General features: G+C 45.0%; 1 protein-coding gene across 1 annotated transcript in view; it reads right to left on the bottom strand.

The window, feature by feature from the left end:
* Positions 1–13,533, bottom strand: part of RhoGEF2 (Rho guanine nucleotide exchange factor 2) — a 184,491-nt gene that overhangs the window by 2,216 nt on the left and 168,742 nt on the right. The window contains exons 26-38 of the mRNA XM_090117129.1: positions 12,901–13,085; positions 10,960–11,172; positions 10,138–10,285; positions 9,095–9,207; positions 8,550–8,663; positions 8,014–8,111; positions 7,277–7,538; positions 6,807–6,943; positions 5,844–5,984; positions 5,186–5,272; positions 4,411–4,530; positions 3,789–3,995; positions 3,155–3,334 (exon numbers count right to left, since the gene is read on the bottom strand). Of these exons, the coding sequence (XP_089973255.1) occupies positions 3,155–3,334; positions 3,789–3,995; positions 4,411–4,530; positions 5,186–5,272; positions 5,844–5,984; positions 6,807–6,943; positions 7,277–7,538; positions 8,014–8,111; positions 8,550–8,663; positions 9,095–9,207; positions 10,138–10,285; positions 10,960–11,172; positions 12,901–13,085 (2,005 nt within the window). The remainder of the gene's footprint in view (positions 1–3,154; positions 3,335–3,788; positions 3,996–4,410; positions 4,531–5,185; positions 5,273–5,843; positions 5,985–6,806; positions 6,944–7,276; positions 7,539–8,013; positions 8,112–8,549; positions 8,664–9,094; positions 9,208–10,137; positions 10,286–10,959; positions 11,173–12,900; positions 13,086–13,533) is intronic.

Raw genomic sequence — 13,533 nt, forward strand, 5'->3', positions numbered from 1 at the left:
TCTGAATAAAAAACAAAATAAATCAAAGTTTGTATAGCTGCGTAATTTACAACAATATAATTAAGAATATAAGCAGGAGCAAAGAGGTAAAATCGTTATTATAAATATTTTGTATTATTATTGGTATAATTTATTCTAACGTCTGATCTATAAATATGTTAGTATACGCCGCGTCACGTAAAAAGAGCGCTGGGAAAAAGTGGAGTGGGTAACTTTGCGCATGGGTACACTCGCGCACGCAAGTACTATACTAGGTCTATTGTTTTATTTTTTAACGATATTTTTGCTCGCCGTTTCGTATATTGATTAATGCTAGGTACATTGATAAATATATGGAATAGCAAATAGAACTAAAACATGTTGAATGCAGTTTAAAATGTTTAATCTAGAATATTTAAAAAAATTAAAGTAAAGGGGAAACTCCTTCCATTAAATCGTCATGGGTGACGTGAAATCCAGATGAGGACGCGGTTAACAATTCGTCTCACTGTACACACGGAACATTTTGTTGCCAGTGCGGTTCGTTTCATACATTGTTTTAAATTATCAACTGAATTATTATCAGCTTCTCTCTTCATAAAACAATAAACATCATAAATCATTTTTCTGTGAAAAACCATTTCGTAATTAAAAACTTTTGTGTGCGGTAGTACTATGAGAACAAACGTAGCGTGAACACAGCGCGGGAAGCAAAGGTTAACTGACGAACCAATAGCGCACCGGCAAGCAAGCGGCGCGTCACTCGCCCGCCCCGCGCCGCACCTCATGCCACCAAATAGATCTATAAATCATCTAGTGCGCAGCTTGACCGCCAGCGCTCTTTTTACATGATCCCACCTGTAATCCGGTTTGGTCTGGTCTATGTGTAGCGTCTATTCTAAGTATATGTAGTGTCTGGTATATGTTTATTGTTATATTTATGTGTAGCGTTTGGTTCATGTGTGAAGTCAAGTTTATAATATGTTATGTCTAGTATATAATATATAGTGTCTGGTCTATGTGCAGTTTGGTGTTTGTGTGTTGCATTTTATATATGTGTAGCGCCTGATCGATATGTACCGTCTGGAGTATATGTATCTTTTAATTAATCAATATGTTTGATCTGTGTGTGTGTACGCGCATTTGCGTTGTGTGTTCGTGTAAGCATGTTTGATCTGATACTTGTAGCGTCTGATCATTGTGTTCTGTATGTTTTATATGTAGTGTAACGTCTGGTGTATGTGTATGCTGATGTAGGTGTGTGTTTTTGTGTAGCCTTTGATCAGTACGTAGCGTCTGATCTCTGTGTATGTGTATCCTCAAATCAATATGTATCGTCTGGTGTATGTGTATCCTCTGATCAATATGTATCGTCTGGTGTATGTGTATCCTGTAGTGTTTGTGTGTTTCGTTTTATATAATATTATGTGTAGTGTCTCATTTGATATATGTATTGTCCTGTGGATGTGTAACCTCTGATCATTATGTAGCGTCTATGTCTCTGTGTCTGTGTGTCTGTCTGTCTGTCTGTATGTGCGCACGTACCTCGTGTCGCGCGCTGCTCCCGCTCGCGGCAGGCGGCCAGCTGTTGTCGCAGCGCGGCGCGCTGTGCGTGCAGCGCGGGCAGCGCGGCGACCAGCCGGCCCAGCGCCGCCTGCAGGCCGGTGGACACGCCCCTCTCTCTGTGTGTATGTATGTGCGCACGTACCTCGTGTCGCGCGCTGCTCCCGCTCGCGGCAGGCGGCCAGCTGTTGTCGCAGCGCGGCGCGCTGTGCGTGCAGCGCGGGCAGCGCGGCGACCAGCCGGCCCAGCGCCGCCTGCAGGCCGGTGGACACGCCCCTCTCTCTGTGTGTCTGTATGTGCGCACGTACCTCGTGTCGCGCGCTGCTCCCGCTCGCGGCAGGCGGCCAGCTGTTGTCGCAGCGCGGCGCGCTGTGCGTGCAGCGCGGGCAGCGCGGCGACCAGCCGGCCCAGCGCCGCCTGCAGGCCGGTGGACACGCCCCTCTCTCTGTGTGTATGTATGTGCGCACGTACCTCGTGTCGCGCGCTGCTCCCGCTCGCGGCAGGCGGCCAGCTGTTGTCGCAGCGCGGCGCGCTGTGCGTGCAGCGCGGGCAGCGCGGCGACCAGCCGGCCCAGCGCCGCCTGCAGGCCGGTGGACACGCCCCTCTCTCTGTGTGTATGTATGTGCGCACGTACCTCGTGTCGCGCGCTGCTCCCGCTCGCGGCAGGCGGCCAGCTGTTGTCGCAGCGCGGCGCGCTGTGCGTGCAGCGCGGGCAGCGCGGCGACCAGCCGGCCCAGCGCCGCCTGCAGGCCGGTGGACACGCCCCTCTCTCTGTGTGTCTGTATGTGCGCACGTACCTCGTGTCGCGCGCTGCTCCCGCTCGCGGCAGGCGGCCAGCTGTTGTCGCAGCGCGGCGCGCTGTGCGTGCAGCGCGGGCAGCGCGGCGACCAGCCGGCCCAGCGCCGCCTGCAGGCCGGTGGACACGCCCCTCTCTCTGTGTGTCTGTATGTGCGCACGTACCTCGTGTCGCGCGCTGCTCCCGCTCGCGGCAGGCGGCCAGCTGTTGTCGCAGCGCGGCGCGCTGTGCGTGCAGCGCGGGCAGCGCGGCGACCAGCCGGCCCAGCGCCGCCTGCAGGCCGGTGGACACGCCCCTCTCTCTGTGTGTATGTATGTGCGCACGTACCTCGTGTCGCGCGCTGCTCCCGCTCGCGGCAGGCGGCCAGCTGTTGTCGCAGCGCGGCGCGCTGTGCGTGCAGCGCGGGCAGCGCGGCGACCAGCCGGCCCAGCGCCGCCTGCAGGCCGGTGGACACGCCCCTCTCTCTGTGTGTCTGTATGTGCGCACGTACCTCGTGTCGCGCGCTGCTCCCGCTCGCGGCAGGCGGCCAGCTGTTGTCGCAGCGCGGCGCGCTGTGCGTGCAGCGCGGGCAGCGCGGCGACCAGCCGGCCCAGCGCCGCCTGCAGGCCGGTGGACACGCCCCTCTCTCTGTGTGTCTGTATGTGCGCACGTACCTCGTGTCGCGCGCTGCTCCCGCTCGCGGCAGGCGGCCAGCTGTTGTCGCAGCGCGGCGCGCTGTGCGTGCAGCGCGGGCAGCGCGGCGACCAGCCGGCCCAGCGCCGCCTGCAGGCCGGTGGACACGCCCCTCTCTCTGTGTGTCTGTATGTGCGCACGTACCTCGTGTCGCGCGCTGCTCCCGCTCGCGGCAGGCGGCCAGCTGTTGTCGCAGCGCGGCGCGCTGTGCGTGCAGCGCGGGCAGCGCGGCGACCAGCCGGCCCAGCGCCGCCTGCAGGCCGGTGGACACGCCCGCCAGGCGAGCCGCTAGAGCAGCCGCGCCCGGGCTGCTCGCCTCACCCGCTGGAACGAACAGACCAATGTTAAAGCCCTCTACCAACTGGCATTACCCACTGCACCCCCTAAACAAACAGACTGATATTAACCACCAGACGCTTTATATGGGACCTTCTACCCGCAAGCATTACCTACTATTGCATCCCCTGCCCCACCTAACTCACCTGCTACGACAAATCGACAAATAAACACACATTTACAACCAGACGCATTATATGCAACCTGCTTAAAATTCAGAACGTAACATTCGACTTTAAAAAATAATATTTAGATTGTAACTTCAACCGATAAACAGTAAATTCAACATTGAATACTGCAAGTTATTCTTTTAACATTTAATATTTATGAAACCACATAGTATTTAAAATGGTACTAACTCAATTTGACAAAAAATTAAATTTTTATACAAATTTACATAATTTCGAACTACCCTCCAAATCAATATTTTCAAAAAAATTACCCAAATAACTGTCAATATCAGGCTCTTGTATCTCTTGCGACACGTCGGGCAACATGTCGAACGACGCATCGAGCGATTGCGACTGCGCTTGCGACAGCAGCAGCGACTGCGACTGCGACTGCGACTGCGACTGGTTCAACTTGCCGTTCTCTCTGGGAATCTCGCCGTCAGCCGTGTCGTCCATCGACATTGACGTGTCTGCCGCGTCTGTGAATTTTTTTTTGCAATATTAGAATATTTATTTTCTGGGCAAAGGATGTTAAATAGCAAACAACATTGTTCATAATTGAACAGGCCAATTAAATAATTTAAAAAACGACAGATCTGTTAAAACTTTAAATTAAAGCCGCTTTTGGACAACCTTTGGATATTAAAAATAAAACAAAATCAATATTAACTTTATTTGAACTAACAGGACGCTTTAGAGTTTAGACAATGGTTAACACAAGTTTAGTAAGTACATTAATAACGATTTGAAATGCAACAAGTATCTGTAATTTTTTTATCTAAAAATTACTTTAACCAAACCGGTTCATTAAAGTTTTCACTGAATTTGAATTTCTACCAAAGAAAACAATCTAAAACCTGTTCAACAAATACAAAAAATACCAAAACCACTCACCACTGTTATAAAGCCTGTCGTCCCTCGCCCGGCACGTGTCGCAGCGGCCGCTCCGCGCTCGCATCGCGCTCGCTTCGCTTATAGATAGCGCGCTACTTAACATCTCCGTTAATTGGTTCGCTAGAAAAGTCAATTATTAATATAAATTTATAAAAAAATTAAAAAAAATCAAATCACGCGGCGGGATTCGAATCCGCGTCTTTCTGCCTATAAATAATAATAATTTATATTTATAAATCAATTGAATGCCATCAAATTCACAGTCAATTGTTTTAAACACTAGGAGATTCGCACGTGGTACATATTATATTATAGTATATTAGAACTCAGGAATCCGGTAAAATAATTTATATAAAACTTCTGATATTAGCGCATTAAAATAAATTGACAAACAAGCTCTTCAGCTTTATGTTTAAGTACAGATTAAATTCAAATTTTGTAACAACATTACTGTATATATGGAACATCAAAGGACCTAGAATATAACCTTGTGGAACTCTGTAGCGTTCTTGTGTTATATTTTGGCGTTTATGATCAACTTAATATTTCACAAAATGTTCATTTTGCGTATCCTAGAATTTCTATTAACGTATATTTTCACTTGACAACATTTTACGGCACTACAGTTTTTATTTTATTCAATTAAATCCAATGTCAACATTATCGAAAGCTTTAGAAAAGTCGATTCGTAAAATTAAGACTAATGAACCTAGAAATAGTCTAATGGACATTTATTTAGAATTTTCCTATAGAAACTATATGAAATTTTGCTTACCTTGCGCTTGCGCAGCCAACAGCAGCTGATGTATGTCTGGTTCACTTTCCACTGACATTTCACTCGGTCGTAGATCACCACTTAAGTCTGTAAAACGAAAATTTTTAAATTTATTGTTAAATTTTCGGAGCTCAGCTACATTATAAAAGATATGTATAAAAGATATGCATCGTATTTAATGTCAAAACATTTGAAACTTTTGGGTTGTACGTCGGTGTGTCATAAATAACATTTCTACAGTTTTATTTCATCACTCGCTTTCTAGTTTTAAAAAGTATTTTTTTATGTCTATTATTAAGCTAACACTTTTCTGTTTTGCCACTAACACCTAGTTGACAAACATCTAGCAGGTTCACAAACGCACAGCACACAATCTTAACCACTCAAATTACCAAATTTTTATTTCCCACAATAGCTTTCCGCCCGCGGCTTCGCCCGCATTTTCAAAGATAAACCCGCATAGTTCCCGTTCCCGTGGGATTTCCGGGATAAAACCTATCCTATGTGTTAATCCAAGTTACCCTCAATATGTGTGCTAAAATTCATTGTAATCGGTTCAGTAATTTTTGCGTGAAAGAGTAACAAACATCCATACATCCATACTTACAAACTTTCACATTTATAATATTATTAATAGGATATTCCCCACTCAACTCACCATCCTGCCCCAAGGTGTCGGCTACAGCCAACTCACTGAGGTGCGCAAACGCACGCGGCGGCAAACCCAACAGTTCCCCCACCACAGCGCTCTTGGCCGATAGCGCGTGGGCTATCGCTGCGTCCAAGCGACGGAGACGCTCTGTAATACACGATAAAAACATATTGGTGGGAGAAAATAGTTAAAAAATAGGTCTGTAGTATGGGAGATGGAACGGATAGTGGATAGTCACAAAAGACAAAAAAATCGCTTTAATAAGAGGATATTATTATGTTGTTACTGATACTTAATTTAAGTAAAATTTGAATAATGTTTTAATTTGAAATTTTAAATAAAGTATGAATTAAATCAGGTTCTTAAAATGGTTCAAAATCGCGACTAAAATAGTCGGTTAGGAATATTAAAAATAGATGCGCTTAATATGTATGCCTCATAACGTGGATCAAGTTATACGGACGGACATGTCTTTACAAGTCGGTTACATAAATCATAAAAGTGAAGCTAATATGTTAAAAATAAGATAGGTAAAAATAGAGATGGACAATAAAAAAGAGAAACTAAATTAATATACATAGTAGCATTGAAACGTGAAGCTCGTCCGATCTGTGAGATAATTTGGTAGGAGAGAAACAATTTATTGTGATTGATAAAGATAAAGATAGAAAAACAAGCAAATATAATATAGACAAAGTAAAGCGTGACACTCGAGCAACTACCGGAGACGCTCCGATAGCAGACACGTTATAATATCTATACTGAGAAAGATTTAATAGTGATGAAGTTATTACAGATGGAAGAAAAGATAGAACTAGTAAAACATATGCAGTATTAAAATGAAAAAGGTATACAGATAGTCAAATGAAAATATTTAATTTCAAATATAGACACGAAATAGATAAACGTTTTGCGTAGACATTAACAACAATTTATCAAGATAAGAAACAAAACAAAGTATCCACTGACCGCTATGTGACAGCACCCTCTGTGCCGTGGGCACATCTCTCAAGGGAGGGCGGATCACCAGCGCATCGCTCGCCTCTAGGGCTCCGCCCTCGGGCTCCGGCACGTGTGTCGTGATACGGCCCTCTGTGGCGCGCCATCTGTGACCAAAAATCCATACTAATATTATAAATGCGAAAGTAACTCTGTCTATCTGTCTGTTATGTACTCAATCACGCCTAAACTACTGAACCAATTTTCATGAAATTTGGTATGGAGATATTTTGATACCCGAGAAAGGACATGAAAACATTTACAAATGAAGTTGGTTAAATACTGTCATTTCAAGTACTTTCCCTTAATTCGTCAATATCACATTGAAATTGATATTTTTGGTTTTATGGCATTCAAATGCTTTATAAATATAAATTTATAAATAATAATAATTTATAAAATAATACCACATTATTATTTCAACAAACTCCATAACTAACCTGTGCCCATCTTCACTTTCATCTTTATCAACCGACACCGATCTATCTCTCTCTCCCTTGACTTCCTCTCTCTCCTGACTTTTTTCAACTTCCTTGTCTTTGTCCAATTTGTCCAGTTTGTCCAATTTGTCTAATTTGTCCAATTTGTCCAATTTGTCCAATTTGTCGAGTTTTTCCAATTTATTATCACTATCGTCGTCAGGCGGCGCGCTTGATGTTGACTTCTCTGACGCATCAGATGGATTTCTTGATACGTTTATTCCTGCAATATGGAAATTTCAATTTGTTATTACGTTTGTATTATAAATAGTTTCTGTATGTATGTGTCTTTACGTTTGCTAAATTCAAATTGTGTTCATTTGAGAGAATGTAGTAACGAATTAATTATATTCAAATTATATTTATTTGCAAGAATGTAGCTGTTACAAATAATAGATGCTATGTTTACAATATTTATGTGGCTACATTCAACCCATTGATTGTGAGTGAAAATATTAATACTGAAAATAAATTAATCTGGCTCATTAAATACACACACAATAACTTGAATTTACACTAATTCTTCAAAGTCATAAATTCCTCAATGTCATAAAATTGTATCACTAACTACTCAACGGCTCAAAAACTATAGAGTTTGACAGGTGTATTATGTGCGTGTACACTGTACGCACACATTTTTGTGTACGTGTGTGTGTATTTTATATGTATGTACATTTATTTGTACACCGAAAACTCACCAGAATCATCAGTGGACCGCGTGTGTTGGTGCGAGACGATGTTAGTTTTGGTTTCAGCGAGCCGCGCTAACGGTGACTCTTGGATTAGTCGTACCCACCTGTAAAACATTTATTAGTTTTAACGTAGTTAATTTTATTTATTTTAAAATGATTATTGTACGGTTTAGACGACTAAATTTGATTTTAAGACATTACATTATCCATGTTTCACTGGACGATTATTGTCAAAGTTAACGAACCGTTAGTGAAGTGACTAAAAGAGAAAATTGACTTCAAATAAATATAGACATAATATTATAGGAAGTGTTGTAACATTTTTAGTCAATCCAAATTTTAACTTACCAGATAAATTTTAAATAATAAAAAGAGCGTTTCTTACTACAATAGAAATGTGTGATCTAATCATATATAAAAATATATTACGTATGAATGGTTAAACAAATTTACATAATATTTGACTAAATTTTTTTTTTTCTTTGAAACATTACCATTCATAAAATTAATATTTACATATTATAAAATATATTCCAACTCACGTGGCATACTCAGCGGCAGTATTAGCGGATAGTTCGTGCATCTGTATACCGTTGATGTTCATGAGGAAGAATGTGTTGCGCATCGCAGCGTTCGGCCGGAACAGTACCTTATCCCTGTGGCATAAGGTTCAAATTTGTATGGATTTGTTTTGTTGATAAGGTTCAAAATGCGATGATTATGTTTGGTTCATCTTGCTATAGTTTTAACATTTATTCTAATATTAGAAATGTGAAAAGACTTTGTGTGTTTTCATGCTCCAATTTACTGAACTACTGATTTAAAAAAAAGTTTAGGACTATTGCGACTATTTTTTCTGGGATCACGGGTGACCGATAGGTCAGGAGCTCGAATCCCGCCTCGTGATCGATTTTTTTTTTCTATTTTTTTGAAGTATGTGAAACTTCTATCGTCGCGTAGAGAGTAATTTAACGATTTTGGTATATTTGAATCTTCCTAAAGAAGTTTCACTTCTGACACGTTTGCTCGGCACACGTTCTTCTTTGTTTTTGTTGGGGTTTTGGTTATTTTTTTATTGATATCTCACCACTTAATGAGCGGCGAGAGCAGCGTGTTCTGCGAGGGCTGCGCGATCGGCTTCAGCAGGAACCGGTCCGCCTCGCGCTGCAGCAGCACCAGGCTGTCCTCAAGCATCAGCGCCTGGTAACAACCAACAAATTAACGATTAAAACTTTACTGTACAATATATTGTACACAATAAAAAATACCTAGCTATATGTAAACAATGTACAGAAGGCGACCATGGAAGATGGAGGGTTGTCGCGTAAGAACCACAGGACAGCTCTTTGGCATATTATGATATATTATGTAGTTAGATATACGTTACATATTATGCAAAATTAAATTGTAATATTGACATGATTTTAAAAGAGCAACTATGGAGTTTCTTGCCGGTTCTTCTTCATAGATACTTTCCGAATCGGTAGTAAATGTTTAAAATATGTAGTGACGATTCAAAAGAGCTTCTAAAAGAAGTCTAATTTAATAAATACTAGATTTCCGCCCGCGGCTTCGCCCGCGTTTTCAAAGGAAAACCCGCATAGTTCCCGTTCCCGTGGGATTTCCGGGATAAAACCTATTCTATGTGTTAATCCAAGTTACCCTCTATATGTGTGCTAAATTTCATTGTAATCGGTTCAGTAGTATTTGCGTGAAAGAGTAACAAACATCCATACATCCATACTTAAAAACTTGCGCCTTTATAATAGTATTATGCATAGAGATCTAGAGAGATGCCAATCGCTTGCGCTGAGTACGAAACCATGTCTCATAAAAAATTTACGCACACAACTGCAGTAAACAAAATCAAAACAATACTTCGCGTTGTGTGCGTGTCATCACACAAAAATATGAGAGCGACTATTCGTTCGCACACTAGATTGTAAGTGACGTACGTATACAGCACCGCTACAGTTTGTTCTTTTTTTGGGCATATTGCTGCGACACCGGCCCCGCCCCCTAACCATATCTCCCTTTAGTTTCTGTGATCTGTGGTATTATGATTTGAGTTTGAGTTAAGTTCTTCCCACTCGACCATCTGCCCCTGCCCCTGCCCCTGCCCCCACTCACCCGCACGCCGCACTTCTTGGCGTCAGTCCGCAGCAGCAGCTCGCCCTCCATGCGCAGCGCGTGCGCGGTCAGATCCAACCGCCTCAACTCCTCCCACTCGCCGCCAACCGGCGCGCGGACTTCTAGCTTGCTTTGGATCGTTTTTAATCTGAAATAAGTAATAAATTCAAGTTTTATACAATTACTATCTGTTCAAATGCAAATTCCCAAAAGATTTAATCTGTTTAACACGGCTTATCCATACTAATATTATAAATGCGAAAGTAACTCTGTCTGTCTGTCTGTTACTCAATCACGCCTAAACTACTGAACCAATTTTCATGAAATTTGGTATGGAGATATTTTGATACCCGAGAAAGGACATAGGCTACTTTTTATCCCGGAAAAATGACGCAATCCCGGAAATCCCACGGGAACGGGAACTATGCGGGTTTTTCTTTCAAAACGCGGGCGAAGCTGCGGGCGGAAAGCTAGTTATAAATATGTAATGGTAAATCATTAACATATGTTAAAAATAATAACGGATCTAGAATAGAACCTTGTGGGACCCCAATTTGCATTACTGTATCTGGTGAGGTTTGGCTTTTCAATTTAGGCCTTTCGAATGCGGTTATATACCTCTAGTAAAGTATCAGATCTTAAGCATAACTTGAAATTTCATGAATATTTAATGTTTCTGAATATTTTGTTGTGTTCAACATTATCAAAAGCTTTAGAATGATCACAAAATAAAACCGTCTACAGTTTGTTGACATTTACAAGACTAAAGCATTTAAAAACGTACATTCGTTACTATTTCATTCTATGTATTCTATAACTTACCTATGTTCATTCTCAGCGGTGCGTATAGCCGTGTCCACAGTATGCAGCACTTCCTTGGCAGTGGCCAACGCTCGGCGAAGTTGGGCCACGTCCTCCGCACTCTCACCATCAGTGCCGCCGCCACTACCGCCAGCAGCGGCCACTTCTGGGGTCACTTCTTCTTCTACCACTGTCTTGAGAATGCCTTCGAGGAGCAGCTGGTATTTTGTTAATCTGTGAAATTGAAATGTTTTAGTTTTTGATAGTGTCAATTTTGTGGACATTTTTGTTTAGTAAATGTGACATTATTTTCAGTATCTACCAACTTTAAGTCAATTACTTCCACTTTTTATCTTTAGCAATGTAATGTTTATTTGTTTTTGTTATTTCTTTTCAACTGACTTAAAAAGAGGACTCAAATGTTTTTAACGTCAACTTATGACTGGTTTAATCGATTTTGACTATTATTTTTTTAATTTTACAGTTTTTTCTGGTGCCATCGATCTAAAATCGACTTTAAAGATTTTTGTCTTTTAGTGTCCGCACCTCTGCCACACGCAGGCGAGCAGGTCGCGCAGCTGCAGCCGGCCGCAGCGGGGCAGCTGCTCGCGGCCCGCCAGGAACTGGTGCAGCTCCTTGTTGTGTGTCTATTTAGTGTCTGTACCTCTGCCACACGCAGGCGAGCAGGTCGCGCAGCTGCAGCCGGCCGCAGCGGGGCAGCTGCTCGCGGCCCGCCAGGAACTGGTGCAGCTCCTTGTTGTGTGTCTATTTAGTGTCTGTACCTCTGCCACACGCAGGCGAGCAGGTCGCGCAGCTGCAGCCGGCCGCAGCGGGGCAGCTGCTCGCGGCCCGCCAGGAACTGGTGCAGCTCCTTGTTGTGTGTCTATTTAGTGTCTGTACCTCTGCCACACGCAGGCGAGCAGGTCGCGCAGCTGCAGCCGGCCGCAGCGGGGCAGCTGCTCGCGGCCCGCCAGGAACTGGTGCAGCTCCTTGTTGTGTGTCTATTTAGTGTCTGTACCTCTGCCACACGCAGGCGAGCAGGTCGCGCAGCTGCAGCCGGCCGCAGCGGGGCAGCTGCTCGCGGCCCGCCAGGAACTGGTGCAGCTCCTTGTTGTGTGTCTATTTAGTGTCTGTACCTCTGCCACACGCAGGCGAGCAGGTCGCGCAGCTGCAGCCGGCCGCAGCGGGGCAGCTGCTCGCGGCCCGCCAGGAACTGGTGCAGCTCCTTGTTGTGTGTCTATTTAGTGTCTGTACCTCTGCCACACGCAGGCGAGCAGGTCGCGCAGCTGCAGCCGGCCGCAGCGGGGCAGCTGCTCGCGGCCCGCCAGGAACTGGTGCAGCTCCTTGTTGTGTGTCTATTTAGTGTCTGTACCTCTGCCACACGCAGGCGAGCAGGTCGCGCAGCTGCAGCCGGCCGCAGCGGGGCAGCTGCTCGCGGCCCGCCAGGAACTGGTGCAGCTCCTTGTTGTGTGTCTATTTAGTGTCTGTACCTCTGCCACACGCAGGCGAGCAGGTCGCGCAGCTGCAGCCGGCCGCAGCGGGGCAGCTGCTCGCGGCCCGCCAGGAACTGGTGCAGCTCCTTGTTGTGTGTCTATTTAGTGTCTGTACCTCTGCCACACGCAGGCGAGCAGGTCGCGCAGCTGCAGCCGGCCGCAGCGGGGCAGCTGCTCGCGGCCCGCCAGGAACTGGTGCAGCTCCTTGTTGTGTGTCTATTTAGTGTCTGTACCTCTGCCACACGCAGGCGAGCAGGTCGCGCAGCTGCAGCCGGCCGCAGCGGGGCAGCTGCTCGCGGCCCGCCAGGAACTGGTGCAGCTCCTTGTTGTGTGTCTATTTAGTGTCTGTACCTCTGCCACACGCAGGCGAGCAGGTCGCGCAGCTGCAGCCGGCCGCAGCGGGGCAGCTGCTCGCGGCCCGCCAGGAACTGGTGCAGCTCCTTGTTGTGTGTCTATTTAGTGTCTGTACCTCTGCCACACGCAGGCGAGCAGGTCGCGCAGCTGCAGCCGGCCGCAGCGGGGCAGCTGCTCGCGGCCCGCCAGGAACTGGTGCAGCTCCTTGTTCTTGCGGCGCCGCTCGCGCAGTGCGTCCAGCGCCATGCGCTGCCCGCGGCAGAACCGCGCCAGGCAGCTCGCGTAGCCCGCCTCGCCCAACTGAGACGATAGATAGTAAAGAGTGTTTAAATCTATATATTATATAAAACTCAAAGGTGACTGATATAGTGATCTATCAACGCACAGCCCAAACCACTGGACGGATCGGGCTGAAATATATGGTATGCAGGTAGATGTTAGGACGGAGGCGTCCTCTAAGAAAGGGTTTTGATCAATTCCAACCCCAAGGGGATAAAATAGGGGATGAAAATTTGTATCATGTTTATTTATCTTTTCCACGCAGGCGAAGCTGCGGGCAACAGCTAGTTTAATTATAAAAATAAGTTTCAATATGACTGTGTTTATATTTTCCCTTGATTTTAACATTCATATTCTTATTCTTCTACATTATTAGGGACAGTAGGATTTGTTAATTGATTTTCAATGCCTGAAAGATCTAGAAAGAAACAAAAAAAAGAACTAAAATATGGATAGCATTTATGTATTG

Source organism: Colias eurytheme, chromosome 27 (assembly GCF_061535395.1).
Source record: "Colias eurytheme isolate Ceu_HAF_F1 chromosome 27, ilColEury1 Martin Lab GWU primary, whole genome shotgun sequence".
Classification (NCBI taxonomy): domain Eukaryota; kingdom Metazoa; phylum Arthropoda; class Insecta; order Lepidoptera; family Pieridae; genus Colias; species Colias eurytheme.